This window comes from Cyprinus carpio, chromosome B10, assembly GCF_018340385.1.
Source record: "Cyprinus carpio isolate SPL01 chromosome B10, ASM1834038v1, whole genome shotgun sequence".
Classification (NCBI taxonomy): Eukaryota; Metazoa; Chordata; class Actinopteri; order Cypriniformes; family Cyprinidae; genus Cyprinus; species Cyprinus carpio.
The window spans coordinates 1,038,795-1,060,001 of NC_056606.1; the positions used below are offsets into that span (position 1 = coordinate 1,038,795).

The window sequence follows — 21,207 nt, forward strand, 5'->3', positions numbered from 1 at the left end:
GCAGATCTTCCTACATTGTGACGTAAACATGTGGGGGCCTGTTTAAATGAGGCGTTTCAGGGGGGTGTGGACAAGTCTTAACTTTTATAAAGAATATCTCTTTGGGTTTGAGACTTTAGTCTTTGCAACTTTACAGATCTTCTTTATTCACCAAGAGCTTGTAACACTCCAAAGAGAAAGGAAAACTTGAAATCGCATCATATGACCCCTTTAAAATCCCAGACAACCTCTGTAGTCCCATTTAGACACTTATTAGCAACCACCTTTTTTCAAGACAGGTAAAAGCTTTGAAAAATCTCATTACCAATGCATTTTATGTTGTAGAATAAAACATGAGAGTATCTTCAGCTTTCACCGCAGACCTTAAGTCATTTAACACAAAGCCGACTTAAAATGCGAAAATGTAAAAATACCTCACCCCTGCACCAATCTATTTAAACTACTCATTAATATGACTTAAAGACTGAAATATATCTTAGCAATGGTGCACAGGTACTCTGATGACATTAAAACAGGAAATGACAATTATACTGCTTTGGAAATGTTTTATTAATTATCTCTGAATCATAAATGAGGTTGTGACACTTTAAAACAAAGCATCATAATTCAGAATAATTTTGTGTTTGAATATACGTCCTTTACTAAGTGCTCTAAAGCTTGTCAGCTTTTTCACAGTGACAGCAGGTACAATGAAGTAGTGCAACACAAATCTTCACAATCATCTGTGAGATGATGATCGACGGGGCAGAGGAACGTTCACATTGTTATCTCTGTGTGACTATCGGCTTTCAAAAACATGGATTTTCAAGATTAGCGTTCGGCTCAAAGGCTCAAATGGGTCATGAGATTTCATGTTACAATTCTTCTCCTGATGGCAGCCTACGAATATACAAGTAGAGACGTTATCTAAGAGTATTTATCGTGCTAAGGCTGACAGATCCTGCGTTCCTACCATCAATGAACTTTTTTTAGACATACAGAACCTGTGAAGTGAGCCACATATTGCACACACACATGAATCAAACAGCTCATCTAACAGCCTATCCTAACTGCGTATTCATATCACCTCCAGCTTTCTAAAAAGGAGAGGATGTGACCAGAAGCACTGCAGTAATTGCCAGTAATGAATCATGTAAACTTTGACGGTAGATGATTACAGTGCAAGTTTTTTTAAGGCTATTTCGACAAAAGCGTCATATGAAGTGCTTATAAACAGTCTTAGAAAGAGCTTCTCTTCTAGAGATTTGTACTTGGCAGCTAATAAGAGCTCAAGATCCATTTGGCCTGGAATAAAGCACTGCACACTCATCTTCTCAAACAGAGGAGTGTGAAGTGTATGTGGATGGCAGTGAGCACAGCGTGCATGTGTGTGTGTTATAGTCTTCACAAGCTTGTGACGGAGCTGCTCATATGCAGAATTAATGTATTCTTGATGTATTTCTACACATGTTTGTGTATGACTTCAGGATGCCCAGCACTCTGTGGGAGCATGTGTGTGTGAGTCAGTGTGTGTGTGTGTGTGTGTCTCTATGCCAGCGTGTAATCAAACTGGCCCTTCTCGAGGCCGTCCAGACCGTCTGCCCAGGTGGAGGTGGGCATGCTGCGGTAGGGGTCCAGCAGGATGCGGAAGCAGCGCACAATCAGAATGCAGAGGAAGACGAGGAGGAAGATGACAAAGGCAAAGGTGGTCTTCTGCTCCAGGGTCATGCTGGCGCTTGCCACAGGACCCCCCGTCTGGAGGGAGGAGGTGAACGGCTCGGCCTCCATCAGCCAGGAGATCTGCAGTGGCTCGTCCCACAGCAGACGCTCACGCATCCTCACATCCTCCACATGGGCCTCATCTACACACACACACACACACACACACACACACACACACATAATATCAACTCCAAGCAGAGAAGTGATAGAAGTCCACTTGGAAAAACAGACACAATGGCTTGATGGCATGCTTCAATTTTCTTCATCAGTCTTGAGTGTTTTCTGAAGTTAACAGTTAGTTATATCATGACAACTCTCAGAGGGATTGGCATGGTAATGTACATGATGTTAATGTGTTTGGTCTTGGCAAAAAGATCTTGTACGCTGCTGCTGCTAACACATCCACAACATGCTGCTGTAAGCATGTAAGAAATGCTACTGCTGCACATATAACATATATGAAATAACTCCATATAGTAGGGCTAGGTTTTGACACAAATTTCACAATTTGGTTAGATTCTCATTCAAAAGCTTGCGATATGATTTCACTTGATTACCAGTTCGATGTGATTCGATTCAATATTAATTATTATGGATATATATCAGGAACAGTACATACCAAATCTTCCCAAGTGAAAAAAAATCTCTTAACTAATGCTGTCAGTTGAGAGTCGGTTGGTACTACATTACTACAAATATTGAAGGTCAAGATTAATTGATTTGTGTACAACCACTTAAATTACACTTTATGAAGTTTTTAAAATAATTAAGTTACAATTACATAATAAAATTTCTACTTCAATGCTGACTGTCAAAAAACTTGACCGAATTATTCAAACATAAATTAAACATTGAAGAACAGTAATAATTATAAATATAGCTGCAAGCAGCAATTAAGGGGCCAAGCACTCCAAAAGCAAAATAAGGAGCTAAGCATGACATGGAGCATCAGACCAACTGCAACAATGAGTAATTCAAGTAAGTTCAGGATGATATGAAGCAAAATGGCTGAAAAAATCATAAACATAACTTCTGGTAATATGATTTAATGGCTTATCGCTTTTGACCAATAGGTGTTGCTGTTATCAAATCGATGTGTTCTGTGTAAGGTAACATTAGCACACACAAAGTTTGGTGTCAATATATCAAAGCTTTGCAGAGATACAGCCACAGACATAATCTGGCATTATGCCTCAAATTTGTTGCGGCGCGATACAAAAACAGTTTTGTCTATCAACATGAAATCCATAACTTTTTGTCAGCACAGTCTGATGATGATCTGGTTTGATTATGGTGAAAATTGGACCAACGGTTGAGAAGGAGTTTGAAAAAGTAGGTTTTCAACATCAAAATGGCAGACAGGACATTCAGCCCACAATGGCATAATTGTATATTTGTCAAGTCAAGTCACCTTTATTTATATAGCACTTTAAACAAAAAAGATTGCATCAAAGCAACTGAACAACATTAATTAGGAAAACAGTGTGTCAATAATGCAAAATGACGGTTAAAGCAGTTCATCATTGAATTCAGTGATGTCATCATGCAGCTCAGTTCAGTTTAAATAGTATCTGTGCAATAATTTGCAATCAAGTCAACGATATCTCTGTAAATGAAGTGTCCCCAAACTAAGCAAGCCAGAGGCGACAGCGGCAAGGAACCAAAAACTCCATCGGTGACAGAATAGAGAAAAACCTTGGGAGAAACCAGGCTCAGTCGGGGGGGCAGTTCTCCTCTGACCAGACGAAACCAACAGTTCAATTCCAGGCTGCAGCAAAGTCAGATTGTGCAGAAGAATCATCTGTTTCCTGTGGTCTTGTCCCGGGTGGTCGTCTGAGACAAGGTCTTTACAGGGGATCTGTCTCTGGGGCTCTAGTCCTGGTCTCCGCTGTCTTTCAGGGCTGTAGAGGTCCTTTCTAGGTGCTGATCCACCATCTGGGCTGGATACATACTGGATCCGGGTGACTGCAGTGACCCTCTGACTTGGATACAGACTGGATCTGGTGGCTACGGTGACCTCGGAATAAGAGGAGAAACAGACTAATATGAGCGTTGATGCCATTATTCTAATGAAGTAACAAGTACATCAGGTGTTATGGGAAGTGTTCCCGGTTCCGGTTTACCTAATTAATGCAGCCTAAAAATACTTTAATGGATTTGGATATTAGAAGTGTATTAGTATATTATGTGTAAGCCAGGTTAAAGAGATGGGTCTTTAATCTAGATTTAAACTGCAAGAGTGTGTCTGCCTCCCGAACAATGTTAGGTAGGTTATTCCAGAGTTTGGGCGCTAAATAGGAGAAGGATCTGCCGCCCGCAGCTGACTTTGATATTCTAGGTATTATCGAATTGCCAGAATTTTGAGAACACAGCGGATGTGGAGGATTATAATGTAACAAGAGCTTGATCAAATATTGAGGTCCTAAACCATTCAGGGCTTTATAAGTAATAAGCAAGATTTTAAAATCTATAAAATGTTTGATAGGGAGCCAGTGCAATGTTGACAGAACCGGGCTAATATGATAATACTTCCTGGTTTTAGTAAGAACTCTATCCACTACAGACTAACTGGAGTTTGTTTACTAAGCGTGCAGAACAACCACCCAATAGAGCATTACAATAGTCTAACCTTGAGGTCATAAACGCATGGTTTAACTTTTCTGCAGTTGAAATTGAGAGTATGGCATAGGCCATAATTTAGATATATTTTTGAGATGGAAAAATGCAGTTTTACAAATGCTAGAAACGTGGCTTTCTAAGGAAAGGTTGCTATCAAATAGCACACCTAGGTTCCTAACTGATGACGAAGAATTGACAGAGCAACCATCAAGTCTTAGACAGTGTTCTAGGTTATTACAAGCAGAGTTTTTAGACCCTATGATTAACACCTCTGTTTTTTCTGAATTTAGCAGTAAGAAATTACTCGTCATCCAGTTTTTTATATCGACTATGCATTCAAATAGTTTTTCAAATTGGTATGTTTCGCCGGGTTGCGAAGAAATATAGAGCTGAGTATCATCAGCATAACAGTGAAAGCAAACACCGTGTTTCCTGATGATATTTCCAAGGGTAACATGTAAAGCGTGAAGAGTAACGGCCCTAGTACTGAGCCTTGCGGTACTCCATACTGCACTTGTGAACGATATGATACCTCTTCATTCATTGCTACGAATTGATGGCGGTCATATAAGTACGATTTAAACCATGCTAATGCACTTCCATTCTAGTCTATTGTTCTAGTCTATACAAAAGAATAGTGTGGTCAATAGTGTCGAACGCAGCACTAAGATCCAATAGCACTAATAGAGAGATACAACCACGATCAGATAATGATAAGAGCAGGTCATTTGTAACTCTAAGGAGAGCAGTCTCAGTACTATGATACGGTCTAAATCCTGACTGGAAATCCTGACAGATGCCATTTTTCTCTAAGAAGGAATATAATTGTGAGGATACTACCTTTTCTAGTATCTTGGACAGAAAAGGGAGGTTCGAGATCGGTCTATAATTAACTAGTTCTTTGGGGTCCAAGTTGTGGTTTTTTGATGAGAGGCTTAATAACAGCCAAAGTTTTTGGGACATATCCTAATAACAATGAGGAATTAATAATAGTCAGAAGAGGATCTAAGACTTCTGGAAGCACCTCTTTTAGGAGCTTAGACGGAATAGGGTCTAACATAGTGCTGGGCGGTTTGAACAAAAATTTATATCACGTTTTTTTTTCTAAATTATAGCGGTTTCCCTGTTTATGACGTTTTTTTTTTTTAATGCATAATCAGGTGTACAATGCATTTTCTGCTGGTTGATATTCCAAGACGTGCTTTTAGCCTGACAGCACTTGCATAAAATGGTTGTTTGGTCGACGTCAGATTTTTGGAAACCAAAAACCCTCCAAACAACAGACCAGGCTCCTCTTTTTGGCACAAGTTCTTCTGTGTCATGTTCTACTAGTTCTGCACTCCGCAGCACGGACTCATTGTGCTTTCACACAGGATGCGTTTGCAGTCCGCTACTGATCCGCTCTGTTTATCCCACAAACCAACATTTGTTCATTGTTTTATATATATTTTTTTCAGCATGTTTAGTCACACAAACACAATCTTTCACATTTTAGAGTCATTAGTTTAAACTCAATAAATATTTATATATTTTACTTCTAGGTTTGTTCAGCTCAAGTGAGTCATATTAAAAATCACAGATAAACAGTCCTCGTACAGTAACAATCTTTCATAGTTATAGTTGTACATGTAGTGTTAAACTCACATAAAATCCACATAAACAACGCATTAATTCATGCGAGCAGCCTTGTCAGCGCGGATTCCGCTTTTAAATCGGGACTTCTAAACAAGGTTTGTATAGGAAATCCATAAGCAAAAGACTCAAGCAACTCAACACCAGCAAGGTGGCAATCACATTTAAACACAACTGTGAATTAGCCTACTTTTCTATGCTCGTTTCGAACAATATTTAAAATTAAAACATCACAGACAGAAAGATGTGAGTGCAGTCTCTGTCGTACCCTGATTTTGCATTCCGCAAATCTTTATCACAAGCAATTCCCTACGGGTCTTAAGACATTTTCAACTTCTCCCTTTTCTCTGCCTCCATCAAAAAATCCAAAGTGAATATATATAATGACTGTTTTCACACCCATCTTCAGTTTATCTAAAAGTGCACTTTTTCTTGTTTTAAACCTAGCCAAAACCCCATGTGTTGCATGTGAAACAGCTTTAATTAGTACACATTTATTGTGAAATGACTGCATTTCAGTGTCAATCCATGTTCATTTTTCCCGCGAACAATGCGCTTTCACTTTAATTCAGCATCTGCAGCACAGCAAAAATATACTCATTACGTAAACGATCTCTGCACTGCTGCAGACGCACCGCTCCTTGAACGCACTGACGGACTACAGTAGGAGGTGAGCACCTTGTGCATGTATGAACGCTGGAATCCGTTACACCATGGGTGCGTAAAAAGAGCAGACACACACAACGCATACGCACAAGCAGTGGACGGAGTATGTGTGGCGTTAACACAGGAAGATTATAATGTAACACCAGAGCACTACTGTGTTTACCCTCACCATGCCTCGCAGTCGCCCAGCTTAGAAGTGCTACATTGTAAAGGGTCCATCTGAAACAGTGTCCCGCGGCCGCGCTGGCAACCTGCAGCATAACGAACTGCCAGCCACATTTGGAGGTGAGCTTCGACATCTACACCAGGCGGTGTATAAGGAATTCCCGGAGGATCATCAGTGACTCCAGCCATCCTTCCCCAACAGACTGCTCTCTCTGCTGCCCTCAATAATTAAACTACATCGGACTTATGAACAGTGGCGGTGGTATATTAAAACAGTTCACACTCGAACTATTTAATACAATAATCTACCTGCTAATGGATTCCATCCATTGCCCATAACATTTCTGTATCCAGCCCACGAAACTCTGTTGCATCCTAGCATACCGGTTTTATGTCTACATGAACCGGTATATACCGCCCAGCACTAGTATAACATAAATGTTAGTGCTAACTGGTTTAGAATGACACTGTGTTAACAAGTTTATACAATTTTCTTCCTGGTTATATCTGTTTCTATAGTAGCTCCCCAGAATGAGTCACCAAGGAACTGTTGTGGTGATGTGACAATCAGGGGATCTATAGTGCACTGTTTAAACCTGATGTGTTGCATACTGTAGCTGATTGGCTGCATGGTTCCATGTTACAATTTTATTTAATCTGCAGCCACAGCAAAAATATTCATCGACTTTAGAAGCACCGCTAACGCAGTAGTTCACAAAGTCATTACTGCTGTGATGTTGAGAAATGTCAACACATTGTTGATGCTTTATTTTTCGTTAAAAATTTAGCAGTATCGTAACTAAAATATATACCTGGTTTCGGTATGAACCGTTGCCCAGCACTAGTTAAAAGTAAGTGATGGTTAGGGATTCTACCAAACTTTCCTAACAATAAGAATAGTTTCCTCAGGGGATCTATAGTGCACTGTTACTATAGCTGAGTGGTTAGCTAGTTCATAAAGTCATTAGTGTGAACAAAACTCTAAAAGAGAAAATAATGAAATACTTTTCCTCCAGATATCCAGGCTGCTCTCTTTAGGGTGCGAGTCGCTTATACCACGGTGCAGAATTTCAACAAAGGAGCAACTGTATTTAAAATGCTAAAAAGAGAAGTCCATGTTCTGTTACACAGTTGTTCTGAGGTTTTGGATATGCTAAGGAATTGGGATACATCAGACGATGATGGTTCTACCATACTTGTAACAAGAAGTAGAATTTACAGTTTTAGTAGGAAGTTTGAACAAAACTGAATAATGATCTGAGATATCATCGCTGGCTGCCAACAATCAGAGTTCAATTACATGTGACAGTATTAAATCTAGAGTATGATTTTGACAATGAGTAGGTCCTGAGTCATGTTGTCTAACCCCAGTAGAGTTCAGAATGTCTATAAATGCTGATCCAAATGCATCTTTTTCATTAAACATGGATTAAAATCACCAACAATTTATCTGCAGCCAGCACTAACTCGGATGTAAAATCAGCAAACTCTTTAATAAAGTCTGTATGGTGCCCTGGTGGCCTGTATACAGTAGCCAGTACAAACGTCACAGGGGATTTATCATTAACATTTGTTTCTCTGGATAATGTTATATTAAGCACCATTTCTTCAAACAAGTTATACTTGAAGCCTGCCCTCTGAGAAATCCTGAAAACATTGTTATAAATTGAAGCAACACCTCCCCCTTTACCTTTTGGACTTTTGTATTTGTTGTCGGCATGACCCAAGGAATATTTTGAGACCAGTTTCATTATAATGGGCTAATGCAATCAAAAGTTATTAGCAATTTTGGAAATTTCATAATTAATGGTTAATAAAGGGTTAATCACTCTTGACCAATAGGTGGTGCTGTTATCAAATCAATGTGGTGTGTTCTGTGTGAGGTAACAATGGCACACACAAAGTTTGGTGTCAATATGTCAAAGCTTTGCAGAGATACAGCCTCAGATGCAGTTTGGCATTTTTTAAGCAAATTCGTTAATGTGCTAAACATTAAAACTTTTTGCCTGCAAAGTCTGAAGATGATCCAAGTCAAATTTGGTGAAAATCAGATCAACAATCTAGGAGGAGTTCGAAAAAGTATGTTTTCAACATAAATCAAAATGGCGGACAGTAAATTCAGCCAATTATGGCATATCCAAGGAATCTATCAACATCAGTCTCATTACAATAGGCATTTTTAGAAATTTTATTATAGTTTTTTTTCATGCCCTCAAACTTTTTGAGTATCATAAGGGCATGGAGTCAAAGATGCATACAGAGTTTCGTAAAGATACGTCAATGCATTCCTAAATTATAGCATTTTACGACAAAATTATAAATGGCCGACACCCAAAATGGCTGATATGGGAAAATTGGGTATGGTTCAACTCGACATGCTCCTCCAAATCTAGAGACCAGTTTTGGCCAAACCATTCAGAAGTTATAAGCAAAAACAGCCATTTTTCATATCTTATTACCACTGGGTGGCACAGCACTGAAAAACACTGCAGGTAGCCTCAAGTTATGCTTGATATACTCACACCAAGTTTGGTCTCAAACTGTTGCAGAGATATAGCCTCACATCTATTTTTGTGCGCTTTTTGTAGAATTCTTTCGAGAACGGTTTGATGGATCAACTTGAATTCCATAACTTTTTGCCAGCATGACCTTAAGATGATCTGAGCCCGTTTTGCAACTTTTCTTAAAAAGTATCCGACACTCACGTTAAACAATGCCAAAACAGAATTTATTGTTTGAATTCTGTAATACAATGGACAGAATTTGAAATCTGAGACTGGGATCCACACTACAATGTTACGTTCTTTAACTGAAAACAGGCTACACTCTTCTTAGATTCTTTGTATTTAAGAATCAACATCATTTGTAAAAATGAGAATAGATTAAAATCGAGAAATAGATATTTTTTACCCAGCCCCTACCATATACAGTTCCTGTAGCAGATCTATGCAGGTGGAGCTGGGGAAGGTGGAGGGTTTCTGAAGTGTGTAAGCACTAGGCGAGTATCTGAATGTTGAGCAGCAAGCTCATTGGCTGGTGATACAGGAGAGAACCAAAAAGCTGTGCCATGTTATGATGTCATTATAAGTTTGACCTATCAGACTGCACCATCTAGAGTTTCATGACTGAACTTTGGATTTGATTATAATTAAGCATGTATCCGCTGATTGTCCTGATGTCCACATTTTCACAGGGATACCAAGGATTTGATGCTGCAAATAGTCATTATGTGCCAAATATGGAGACACTGCCTAGTGTTGCAGAACATAATGCAGTCCAATGTTTACTGCATCGTCCACAGACTTGTTTGCTCTGTAGGCAAACTGAAGAGGATCCAGTAAGGGTCCAGTGATGTCCTTCAGGTGGACCAGCACCAGTTTTTCAAATGACTTCATGACCACAGGCCTGTAGTCATTTAGTCCTGTAATTTTGGATTTCTTTGGGATGGGGATAATGGTGGAGCGTTTGAAGCATGAAGGGACTTCGCACAGCTCCAGTGATCTGTTGAAGATCTGTGTGAAGAAGGGGGCCAGCTGGTGTAACACAATCTGGGCCTGGTGCTTTTTTCCTTTTCTGCTTCCGGAAGACCTGGCGCACCACATCCTCGCTTATCTGTATTGCAGGTGCGTGGGGGAGAGGGGGGATGCAGGAGTTGTGAATGGTGTGAACGGTTGTTACTAAAACTGGGACTAACTGGGAACTGGGACTAAACTCTCTCACTCATTCGCTACAAGCCCGCAGATATCAACAAAAAACGGCGGGCCCCCCAACCACCAAAGCCTGTGGGCCCTGCTCCAGTGAGAGCTCTCCGACCGCTGCCACAACGCCAGGGCCCCAACCCTCCATCCGCTGTAGGTGAACTAAAAACAACTGATAGCAGCTCTCAGTGATGTGTGTCGGGTCCCCTCTATAATAGATGCAACATTCACAAATGTTTACAGAATAAGCGGGAACCAAGTGTGCCTGTAGATTTCTCTTTTTCAGTTTTATCACGTGATAGAAAGTCCAAGGCCTTTTCAAGCCGAAGGGCAAACTCATCTAATCTGCGGCCTATTATGCATCAAACTAAGATTAATGTAAAGACACAAAGCTCTGCCATCAAGTTAGCATTTTTAAACATTCGCTCACTAAAAAATAAATCATTTCTAATCAATGACTTTATAACCACAAACAATCTGGATTTTATGTTCTAAACGAAACATGGCTAGCAGACAGCTGCAGTGCAACGGTCCTCAATTAAGCAGCCCCTCCTAACTTTACTTTCATGAGTGTCTGCAGGACTGTTAGGAGAAGTGGAGGTGTAGCTGCTCTTTTTAAAGAGGTCTACCAATGCAAGCAATTGTTATTTGGTCAGTACTTGTCTTTTGAATAGCTAGGAATTGTGCTGAAAGGTGCTCCACGCATTCTGTTTATCATTATTTACAGGCCTCCAAAACACTCTCCAGCCTTTGTTGAAGAGGTCACAGAAATGTTATCAATGATTTCCTCAGAGTTTGACTGTTTTGCTATTGCAGGGGATTTTTATATTCACATAGATAATCCAGAAAACAAAACTACAAAAAAAATGATAACGGTTCTAAACACTTTTGACCTGATACAACATGTGCATGGACCCACACACAAAGGTGGACACACTCTAGATCTAATCATCAGTAGGGGTCTAAACATTTCATCCACTGTTATTAAGGACGTAGCATCTGATCACTTCTGTATTTTCTTTGATATATTGATCTCTGCTACCACTGAATCTAGATCTCTCTCTGTCAGAAGGAGATGCATAAACGAGAACACTAGTGTGCTGTTTATGCAGGCTATATTTTTAACACCAAGCATTTCTGCAGACTCTGTTGATATTCTCCTTGATTCCTTTAACTCAAAAGTTAAGAATGTTATTGATGATATTGGCTCCAATAATAGTCAGTAGGAAAACAAACAGACAGAAATCAGTTTGAAGAAGATCAACAGAAATTCAGACCATGAAAAGACAATGCAGAAAACCCGAGCGGATGTGGCGGAAGACGAAACTTGAAATTCACTATAGCATCTATAAAGACAGCCTTCATGCTTTTAATGTGAAACTAGCCACAGCTACACAGAATTTCTTCTCAAACCTTATAAACAGTATCTTAAACAACACTCGTACTCTTTTTGCCACTGTTGAGAGACTGACAAACCCCCCCTTGTCAGATTCCTAGTGAAATGCTCTCAGACAGCAAATGCAATGAGTTTGCTTCCTTCTTTTCTGAGAAGATCATCCATATCAGGAAGGAGATTAGCACATCCTCAAGTAATGCAGAGGTCAGACAGATTTGGCCGCAATATCAAAAAGACTATGTGTATTTTTGAAGCAACTGATAGCAAAATTTTGGAAGAAATAGTGCAGCACCTAAAATCGTCAACCTGCTATCTTGACACACCCACATCTTTTTTCAAAAGTGTGCTTAACTGTTTAGAAGCAGATCTCTTAGAAGTGTTGAATGCCTCACTTCTTTCTGGGACACTTCCAGACTCCCTGAAAACTGCAGATGTTAAGCCCCTCCTGTAAAAGGGCAATCTTGATAACACCATTTTGCAATTATAGACCAATATCTAATCTTCCTTTAATAGGCAAAATTATAGAAAAGGTAGTCCTTAATCAGCTGAACAAATACTTAAACTCAAATGGATACCTGGACAATTTTCAATCTGGTTTCCAACCGCATCACAGCACAGAGACAGTGCTCATTAAGATAATAAATGATATTCGCTTAAATTCTGACTCTGGCAAAATATCAGTGCTGGTATTGCTAGATCTCAGTGCTGCGTTTGACACTGTCGATCATAACATACTACTAGAGAGACTGGAAAACTGGTCAGGCTTTCTGGGATGGTACTCAAATGGTTCAGGTCATACTTAGAAGGGACACGTGATTATGTGAGTATAGGAGAGCATAAGTCTAAGTGGACGTCCATGACATGCGGAGTCCCACAAGGCTCAATTCTTGCACCGCTCTTGTTCAGCCTGTATATGCTCCCACTAAGTCAAATAATGAGAAAGAACCAAATTGCCAGCTATGCTGATGATACACAGATTTACCAAGCCTTATCGCCAAATGACTACAGCCCCATTGACTCCCTCTGCAAATGTATTGATGAAATTAATAGTTGGATGTGCCAGAACCTTCTTCAGTTAAACAAGGAAAAAACTGAAGTCATTGCATTTAGAAACAAAGATGAAGTTTTCAAGGTGAATGCATACCTTGACTCCAGGGGCCAAAAAACTAAAAATCAAGTCAGGAATCTTGGTGTGATTCTGGAGACAGACCTTAGTTTCAGTAGTCATGTCAAAGCAGTAACTAAATCAGCATACTATCATCTTAAAAACATTGCAAGAATTAGATGTTTTGTTTCCAGTCAAGACTTGGAGAAACTTGTTCATTCCTTTATCACCAGCAGGGTGGACTACTTGTAATGGTCTCCTCACAGGCATTCACAAGAAGACCATTAGACAGCTGCAGCTCATCCAGAACGCTGCTGCCAGGATTCTGACTAGAAACAGAAAATCTGAGCATATCACACCAGTCCTCAGGTCCTTACACTGGCTTCCAGTTACATTTAGGATTGATTTTAAAGTACTTTTAATCGTTTATAAATCACTCAATGACATAGGACCAAATATATTGCAGATATGTTCACTGAATATAAACCTAACAGACCACTCAGATCATTAGGATCGAGTCAGTTAGCAATACCAAGGGTTCACACAAAACAAGGGGAGTCCGCCTTTAGTTACTATGTTGGTAACCGCAGTTGGAATCAGCTTCCAGAAGAGATCAGATGTGCTAAAACATTAGTCACATTTAATCTAGACTCAAAAACTCATCTGTTTAGCTGTGCATTTATTGAATGAGCACTGTGCGATGTCCGAATTGATTGCATCTTATGTATTCACTGTATTTTATGTAAAATCATTTTCTATTTTAACTGTTTTAAATTAATTTTAAATAAGTCAATTTTTAAATAATTTTCAAAGCTTTAAAATTGTTTGTTTTTTCTTTGTTTTTTAATTATTTTTCTTCATGATTATTTTACTTTTATGTAAAGCACTTTGAATTACCATTGTGTACAAAATGTGCTATATAAATAAACTTGCCTTGCCTTGCCTTGTTTGGAGGGCAGGTGATGGGTGTTCTTCTTTCAAACCTGCAGTAAATCTCGTTCAGATCATCTGCCAGTTGTTGATTCTCCACAGTGCTGGGGGATGGTGTCTTGTAATTGGTGATCTCCTTCAGACTTTTCCACACTTATGCGGAGTCGTTCGAAGTGAACTGAGTGCTTATTTTTTTCAGAATAATTCCTCTTTGCCACTTTGATCTCCTTTTCCAGTGTGTATTTAGCCTGTTTATACAGGACATTGTCCCCCTTCCTGTAAGCATCTTCTTTGGCCTGACAGAGCTGACTGAGTTTTGCACAGTGAACCACGGTTTGTCATTTTTGTAATTTAGTTGAGTCCTGGTAGGAATACAGATATCCTCACAGAAACTGATATAAGATGTTACAGTCTCTGTGAGTTCATCCAGATCAGTGGCAGCCGCTTCAAAAACACTCCAATCAGTGAGGTCAAAACAAGATTGTAAATGCTGCTCTGGCTTCATTAGTCCATCTTTTCACAGTCCTTAATACATGTTTAGCTGATTTTAGTTTCTGCCCGCTGTCTCTGTAGGTCGGTATAAGATGAACCAAACAGTAATCAGCGGCGAGCGCCAGCTCGCTGTCCCCGTCTTTGCGTCGTCTTGAAGCGTGTGTTGATCAGCGCAGCTGCTCCCCCAAGACAAGAATGTCCAGCAAAACATCAGAATAGTCGAAAACCGGTAATATATCGGGAGATGTGTGTTTGCTGAATGTCCAGCAATTCGTCCCTGGTGAAACTGATTGCAGGAATATAACTAAAGACAGGACAAACTAACAAAAACACAAAAACAACTGCAGAGCACGTCACGGAGGCAGCCATCCTGTATCGGCGCCAGCGCAAAGAAGACGCAATAAAAGGCCACTCGAAAATGTGCAGTTTTACTGTATTGGAGGATCCAAAAACCAGTCAGTATCTGGTGTGACCACCATTTGCCTCACGCAGTGCAACACATCTCCTTCACATAGAGTTGATCAGGTTGTTGATCGTGACCTGTGGAATGTTGGTCCACTCCTCTTCAATGGTTGTGTGAAGTTGCTGTATATTGGCAGGAACTGGAAAACGCTGTTGTATATGCCGATCCAGAGCATCCCAATCATGCTCAATGGGTGACATGTCTGGTGAGTATGCTGGCCATGCAAGAACTGGGATGTTTTCAGCTTCCAGGAATTGTGTACAGATTCTTGCAAAATGGAACCGTGCATTATCATGCTGCAACATGAGGTGATGGTCGTGGATGAATGACACAACTATAGGCCTCAGGATCTCGTCACGGTATCTCTGTGCATTCAAAATGCCATTAATAAAATGCACCTCTGTTCGTTGTCCATAACATACACCTGCCCACACCATAACCCCACCGCCACCATGGGCCACTCGATCCACAATGCTGACATCAGCAAACCGCTCACCCACACGACGCCATACACACTGTCTGCCATCTGCCCTGTACAGTGAAAACTGGGATTCATCCGTGAAGAGAACAACTCTCCAAAGTGCCAGACGCCATAGAATGTGTGCATTTACCCACTCGAGTCAGTTACGACGATGAACTGCAGTCAGGTTGAGACCCTGATGAGGACGATGAGCATGCAGATGAGCTTCGACAATTTGTGCAGATTTCTGAGAAATTGTGCAGAAATTTCTTTGGTTATGCAAACTGATTGTTGCAGCAGCTGTCCGGGTGGCTGGTCTCAGACGATCTTGAAGGTGAAGATGCTGGATGTGGAGGTCCTGGGCTGGTGTGGTTACACGTGGTCTGCGGTTGTGAGGCCAGTTGGATGTACTGTCAAATTCTCTGATACGCCTTTGGAGACGGCTTATGGCAGAGAAATTAACATTCAATTCACGGGCAACAGCTCTGGTGGACATTCCTGCAGTCAGCTGCCAATTGCACGCTTCCTTAAAACTTGTGACATCTGTGGCATTGTGCTGTGTGATAAAACTGCACATTTTAGAGTGTCCTTTTATTGTGGCCAGCATAAGGCACACCTGAGCAATAATCAGGCTGTCTATTCAGCATCTTGATATGCCACACCTGTGAGGTGGATGGAATATCTCGGCAAAGGAGAAGTGCTCACTAACACAGATTTAGACAGATTTGTGAACAATATTTGAGAGAAATAGGCCTTTTGTGTACATAGAAAAAGTCTTAGATCTTTGAGTTCAGCTCATGAAAAATGGGGGCAAAAAAGTGTTGTGTTTATAGTTTTGTTCTGTCTATTTAACCCTTTTTAAAATACACAAATATATGTGGGATTATTAGCAGAAATCATACCGTGTCATACTCGCGGGGACAGTATGCTTGAAATAATATTTCATGCGTTCATGCAATAATATTTCAATAATCTTCCATTGCATTTGTTATTTGTAGTGCGCCAGCCACGCAATAGCAGTAAGCTTTGTGCTTTTGGGAGGCCTACTTTAAATGTCTTTCAAAATCAGTTTTATAACGAACCACAAATTATGTGTCTTACAATAATGTGTTTTTCAAGCTCTTTAATGATCAGATCACTGTATTTATGTTAACCAATTCATTAAATTAAACTGTTTTCTTTGTGAAAATTCCAAAATTCCAAATTTGTGAAAATTCCACCACCTACTCCTCAAAAACGTCTGTGACGTCCAAACTTTTATTCCTCACATTTAGCCTATTTAGTTAATAAAACGTGCTAAAAGTTGAAGTGGGCTCCAACTCGTTAACATAGGCTAAGTTATATTGTTTTATTTTCTGGATGCTTTTAAATCCAGTTACTTTCTAGAATTTGAGTGATGCTATATGTAATTTAAATAGTTGAATTGGTGTTAAATTTTGTTTTATGTTATTTTCCTTTGTCTTTTTTTTTTCTCTTTTTTCTATTCTCTTTTAAATTCAGATTTAAGCACTTTGGAGCAACGACAGTGGTGTTTAATAAAATTTGCCTTGCCTTGTCTACACTACCAAAAAGCCCATTGACTTCAGGACGATGGAACCAGAAATGCTAAAATGCTAACTCGGTTTTGGTCTACAAAAATAATTCACCCCTGCAGGACTCTCTATTGTACAATTGGAACAGACAAAACACAGTGGCTGCGATTAAATGTGGAAGGTATGGATTACAGTGTTGTTTACACCGAAGCTCCTTTAACAATGTGTTTTTCCAGCGCTGCGCATTGGAGCTAGTGTTGAACGCCGAATGCAATGACCAGAGTTTTGTTCAGCGCAAGCTCAAATACCAGGACCAGCCCTGTGGTTGTGTTCATCTTTCATTAAAAGTGTGTTTACAAAGCTTGTATGTAATTGTGACAAATAATTATGCCCTACTGATGTGATCAGGCACTTCACTGAAAATAAAGAGCCATTTCCCAAAGGTTAGAATCCTCCAGAAGGTAATTTTTCTCACTGCAAAATTCATGATTGAACTTTTAAGAGTAGATTATTACAGTTTTTCTTGATTGCTTAAACACATTTCTTGAAATGAAACTCCTTTTCTCGAAACTCTAAAAATAAATCCATAACTTCTCAACCAATTCCCCATACTTCCTATTTTCAGGTCAAAAAGAAGCTCTCCACTCAAAACTATTCAATCTTGCTGAAAAAACACATAGCCCTCAGAAACACACACACTACAACAGTCTTAAACACTAATGAGATCAGTTCATAACACTGCTGCAAAAACCTTCTTTTGGCAATCAGGTATAATTTTACAGATCAGTGTCTCTTACAGTATAAACATAATTAGAGCAGATACACTGAAATTCAAGGATAAGCTTTACAGTAAGAAAATATTATTTTTATTACACTGCTGTGAAGAGATCTGACCGTACAGTAGATGAAAAGCTCTAGAAAGAAAAAGGCCAAATACCAAAGAACTGAATATAAACACAACAGAATATAGAGTCATCTCTCAGTTCTGAAAAAATACAGCACATGAAAGAAATACTTGGCTACAAGTCAGTTCATCAGTTATGAGTCTGAGGATGTACAGCTTCAGTATTTACTGTACATGTATATCATCTGAAGTACTGCTACTGTTCTGTCATTATATTTGATCTGTGTGTAGTACTGAAAGCCTGTAGATCAGCTGTCCTCACACACAAGAGCATGATCCACTACAGCGCGGTGTACTTCACCAGCTCCGCTTCAGTTCTCTTTCTCCTCCTCTTCCTCTCTGTCTTCCTCTAGAAGGATTCATTCTCTGAATCACATAATCAGCTGTGCTTCTGTTCATATCTCTGAGATCCTGACCTGTGTGTCGTCAGTTGTGCTGCTGAATGTGCACACAGGGATAAATGTGTGCTGTCTGAGTTCATATGTGATTCATGAGGTAGTTATATTGTGTGTTTGTGTTTTCTGAATGAGAACACGGTTAAACCTGTGCAAAATGATGCCGTTCTTGTGTAGAGTTCTGCAGAAAACACTGAGCAAATTAGAATGAGTGTGAAAACATGAAATGTGTTAAAAGTTTTAGAACCGTGTCTTTGTTTCAGGAACTGTAATGTTTGGAAAATTGTGCCAAACAAATTAGTTACAGAGTGTTAGCAGTCGAGAAAAACTGTAAGTTTCCCATTTTCTGATGAATATATTTATTCCTGGTTAATTTCATTAACATGCAGGCAAAATAAGAGTAAAAAGCTGACTGTGGTCTTTCTCTCACGCGCACACACACACACACGCACGCGCGCGCAGCGTTATTGTGAGAGTTGCATGAGGACTCATAACGCTGATGTTCAGACTCATCACTGTGAAGGAAATCAATGGCCTGATCAGACAGATATTCATGAGTTTGATTGTTTCCCCGTGTTTTCACGTTCACCTGTCATGTGGGAGAAACCTATATCCCGCACTGATTGCAAGGGTTTGTCGACAGAGACTGGGACTCTAATCTAAAGAGTTTAATTAATGCGATGCAGAGACATGTGAAGTTGTGCTGAGGCGACACCCTTGACTGCAGTCTGATGAACATGAACTCAGCGCTCCTCAGGGACAGAAGAGCGTCATGATCGCTCATCGGTGAGATGACAACACTGCAGTGGGATAGACAATCACAGATGGGCGCATGTGAATGGTGTTTGATGATATGTGACTCGCACCTCTGTGTCCCTGTGAGGAGGTGGGGTCCATGTCCACAGTGACAGCGGAGATCCATCCCAGCGACGCGACACCCGACGAGTCACCTTCGGCAGTTTAAATAATGGAATAATATAATACAATAGTAGCGCTTCCTCCTGCAGAAGCGTGAACGCGACGCTCGCGCCTCGGCTGTGTGTGCGCGCCGGAGTGAAATCTTGACGTAGTGTTGATTCAGAAACGAATCGATTCATTTGAATAAATCGCTTCGCTCCGAAATGAACTTTCAGAGCAGTCCTCAAAACCACTATTTTTGTTTTACTTAATTGCACACCCTCCCCTAACAATATGATGAGCAAAATGAATCAGTTGATGAATTATTTGGAATGTTTGGAACAGTTCAAAGGAATCGATTCGCTAGAAGGAAGTAGGGATGATAGTAACACTTTTTGTTTGAGGCAGTCACGCAGCTACACTCAGTGGTATTTGTTTTACAGAGAAAGTCTGTTAAAAGCACATTTTAGTTCATATTCATGGTGTCCCAAAATGGTGTCCTTCACTGTTTCTCTATGATCTAGTTCAAGAGTATGTACACTTCTACTGAATGCAGTGTGCTGCCAGCAGTTATCCTGATGCTTTTTATATGTTTCGTTTTAGTTTGTTTTAAGTGGCCATTCACACAGATGCTTTTGCTTTTAAAAAAGGTAAGATGCTGAACAATTACACTAATGTCTGGAGACAAAGAATTGACAGTTTCTTCCCTTCAAAACTCTTCAGCTAATATTTCCTTGACTGGATATCAGTTAAACTTTTTATCAACCACAGGTTAAAGTCTTGCACAGTCCTGGATAACTGCAGCAGCGTCATGCATATTTAATGTGACTGAAGCGGTTTAAATCCGTGACATGCTCCAGCACAGAAATCAGACTCTATGTGCTGAAGAAATGATCCTAGATGCAGGGAAAACATGAGCCACTTCTCAATGTGTTCATATGCATGATATGTCTGGAAACTCATTTCAGGGCACTGAAATATTGAGCAATGCTCTGATGAGCACAGTACTGACAGGTCTCACATTTGTAAATATATTACTATATTATATTACTTTAGTTATATATACTTTAATACCCCTATCAAAACTGACTTTCCAAAATGCAGGCAAGGAGCTGATCCAATAGCACACCTAGAGAAGTGTGACGAATATCTGGCCTGCAGTGCAGAAGTCTTACACATGCTTCCATCAGACTGGTGACTGGTACAAACCTGGGCTCAGTTTCAGACCTCTTTCTTACAGTCATTCTTACCTGTTGACCACAATGTCAAAGCTGAAAGGAAAATCAGTAGAGCATTGTGCCTAAGACTGACACCTTCTATGATGGAAAGAAATTCTACAAGGCACTCCGGAAATATTGTAACCACATTTTATACTGTTCCCTGAAAATTACACTTTGTCACTTTTGGTTTGAATGCACGTGTGGGAGTTGCATGTCCTGTGCGAGAAGTGTCAGTAAAATGCTCCCAAATATGAAAGAGAAAAGGGAAAAATTGGCAAAAATAAAGTGGAAAGTCAGTCAAATATGTTGAAAGAAAAAAAAATAATCCAAAGCTCGAGGCATATTTTAATGCAGGGCTAAGATAAGATGCAGATGCAGATCATGGTAGGTCATGCTAGCAGTAGCTAGATACAATAGGCTATATTTAGTCATATAATTAACTTTTTCATCTTAGCATAGTTGAGCACGCAGTAGTTAGTTAGCCACCACACAGAGCTGTGCAGTATGATCATTTTTATAATGCATCGCAATGCTGATGTGCACAATTCTGCATAAATGTAGTTAAATAGGCCTATCATACATATTAATGTATGGTTTTATTATAAGACAGTACTCTTGTTATAGATTAAATATATAAAGAAATGTTATGTGTGCCCTTAGAAGCAAAGCACTTAATAGCATCTGATTTTTCTAGACAATATTTTAATTTGAATGTTGATTAGTATTGTTAAAATTAAATAATAATTGAATTTAAGTTTGGGCTCTGTTGTTAACCCCAACCTTATATAGTAATGTAAAAGGGCTCCCTGTAGTTTAGAGCAGAGGCTGAGGTAGAGTTTTATCCTTAAAAGGGTCATATGATGTTGCTAAAAAGAACATTATGTTGTGTATTTGGTGTAATGAAATGTGTTTATGTGGTTTAAGGTTCAAAA

The 21,207-nt window shown here is 39.7% G+C and overlaps 1 protein-coding gene across 1 annotated transcript; it reads right to left on the reverse strand.

Annotated features, from left to right (window-relative positions):
* Positions 1-541: 541 nt before the first annotated feature.
* Positions 542-19,213, reverse strand: LOC122138637 (cortexin-3-like). The gene is made up of 2 exons (XM_042732068.1): positions 19,025-19,213; positions 542-1,841 (listed from the first exon to the last, which is right to left on the reverse strand). The coding sequence occupies exons 1-2, from the start codon at positions 19,053-19,055 to the stop codon at positions 1,528-1,530; spliced, it is 345 nt and encodes a 114-aa protein (XP_042588002.1). The 5' UTR covers positions 19,056-19,213; the 3' UTR covers positions 542-1,527.
* Positions 19,214-21,207: the final 1,994 nt, after the last annotated feature.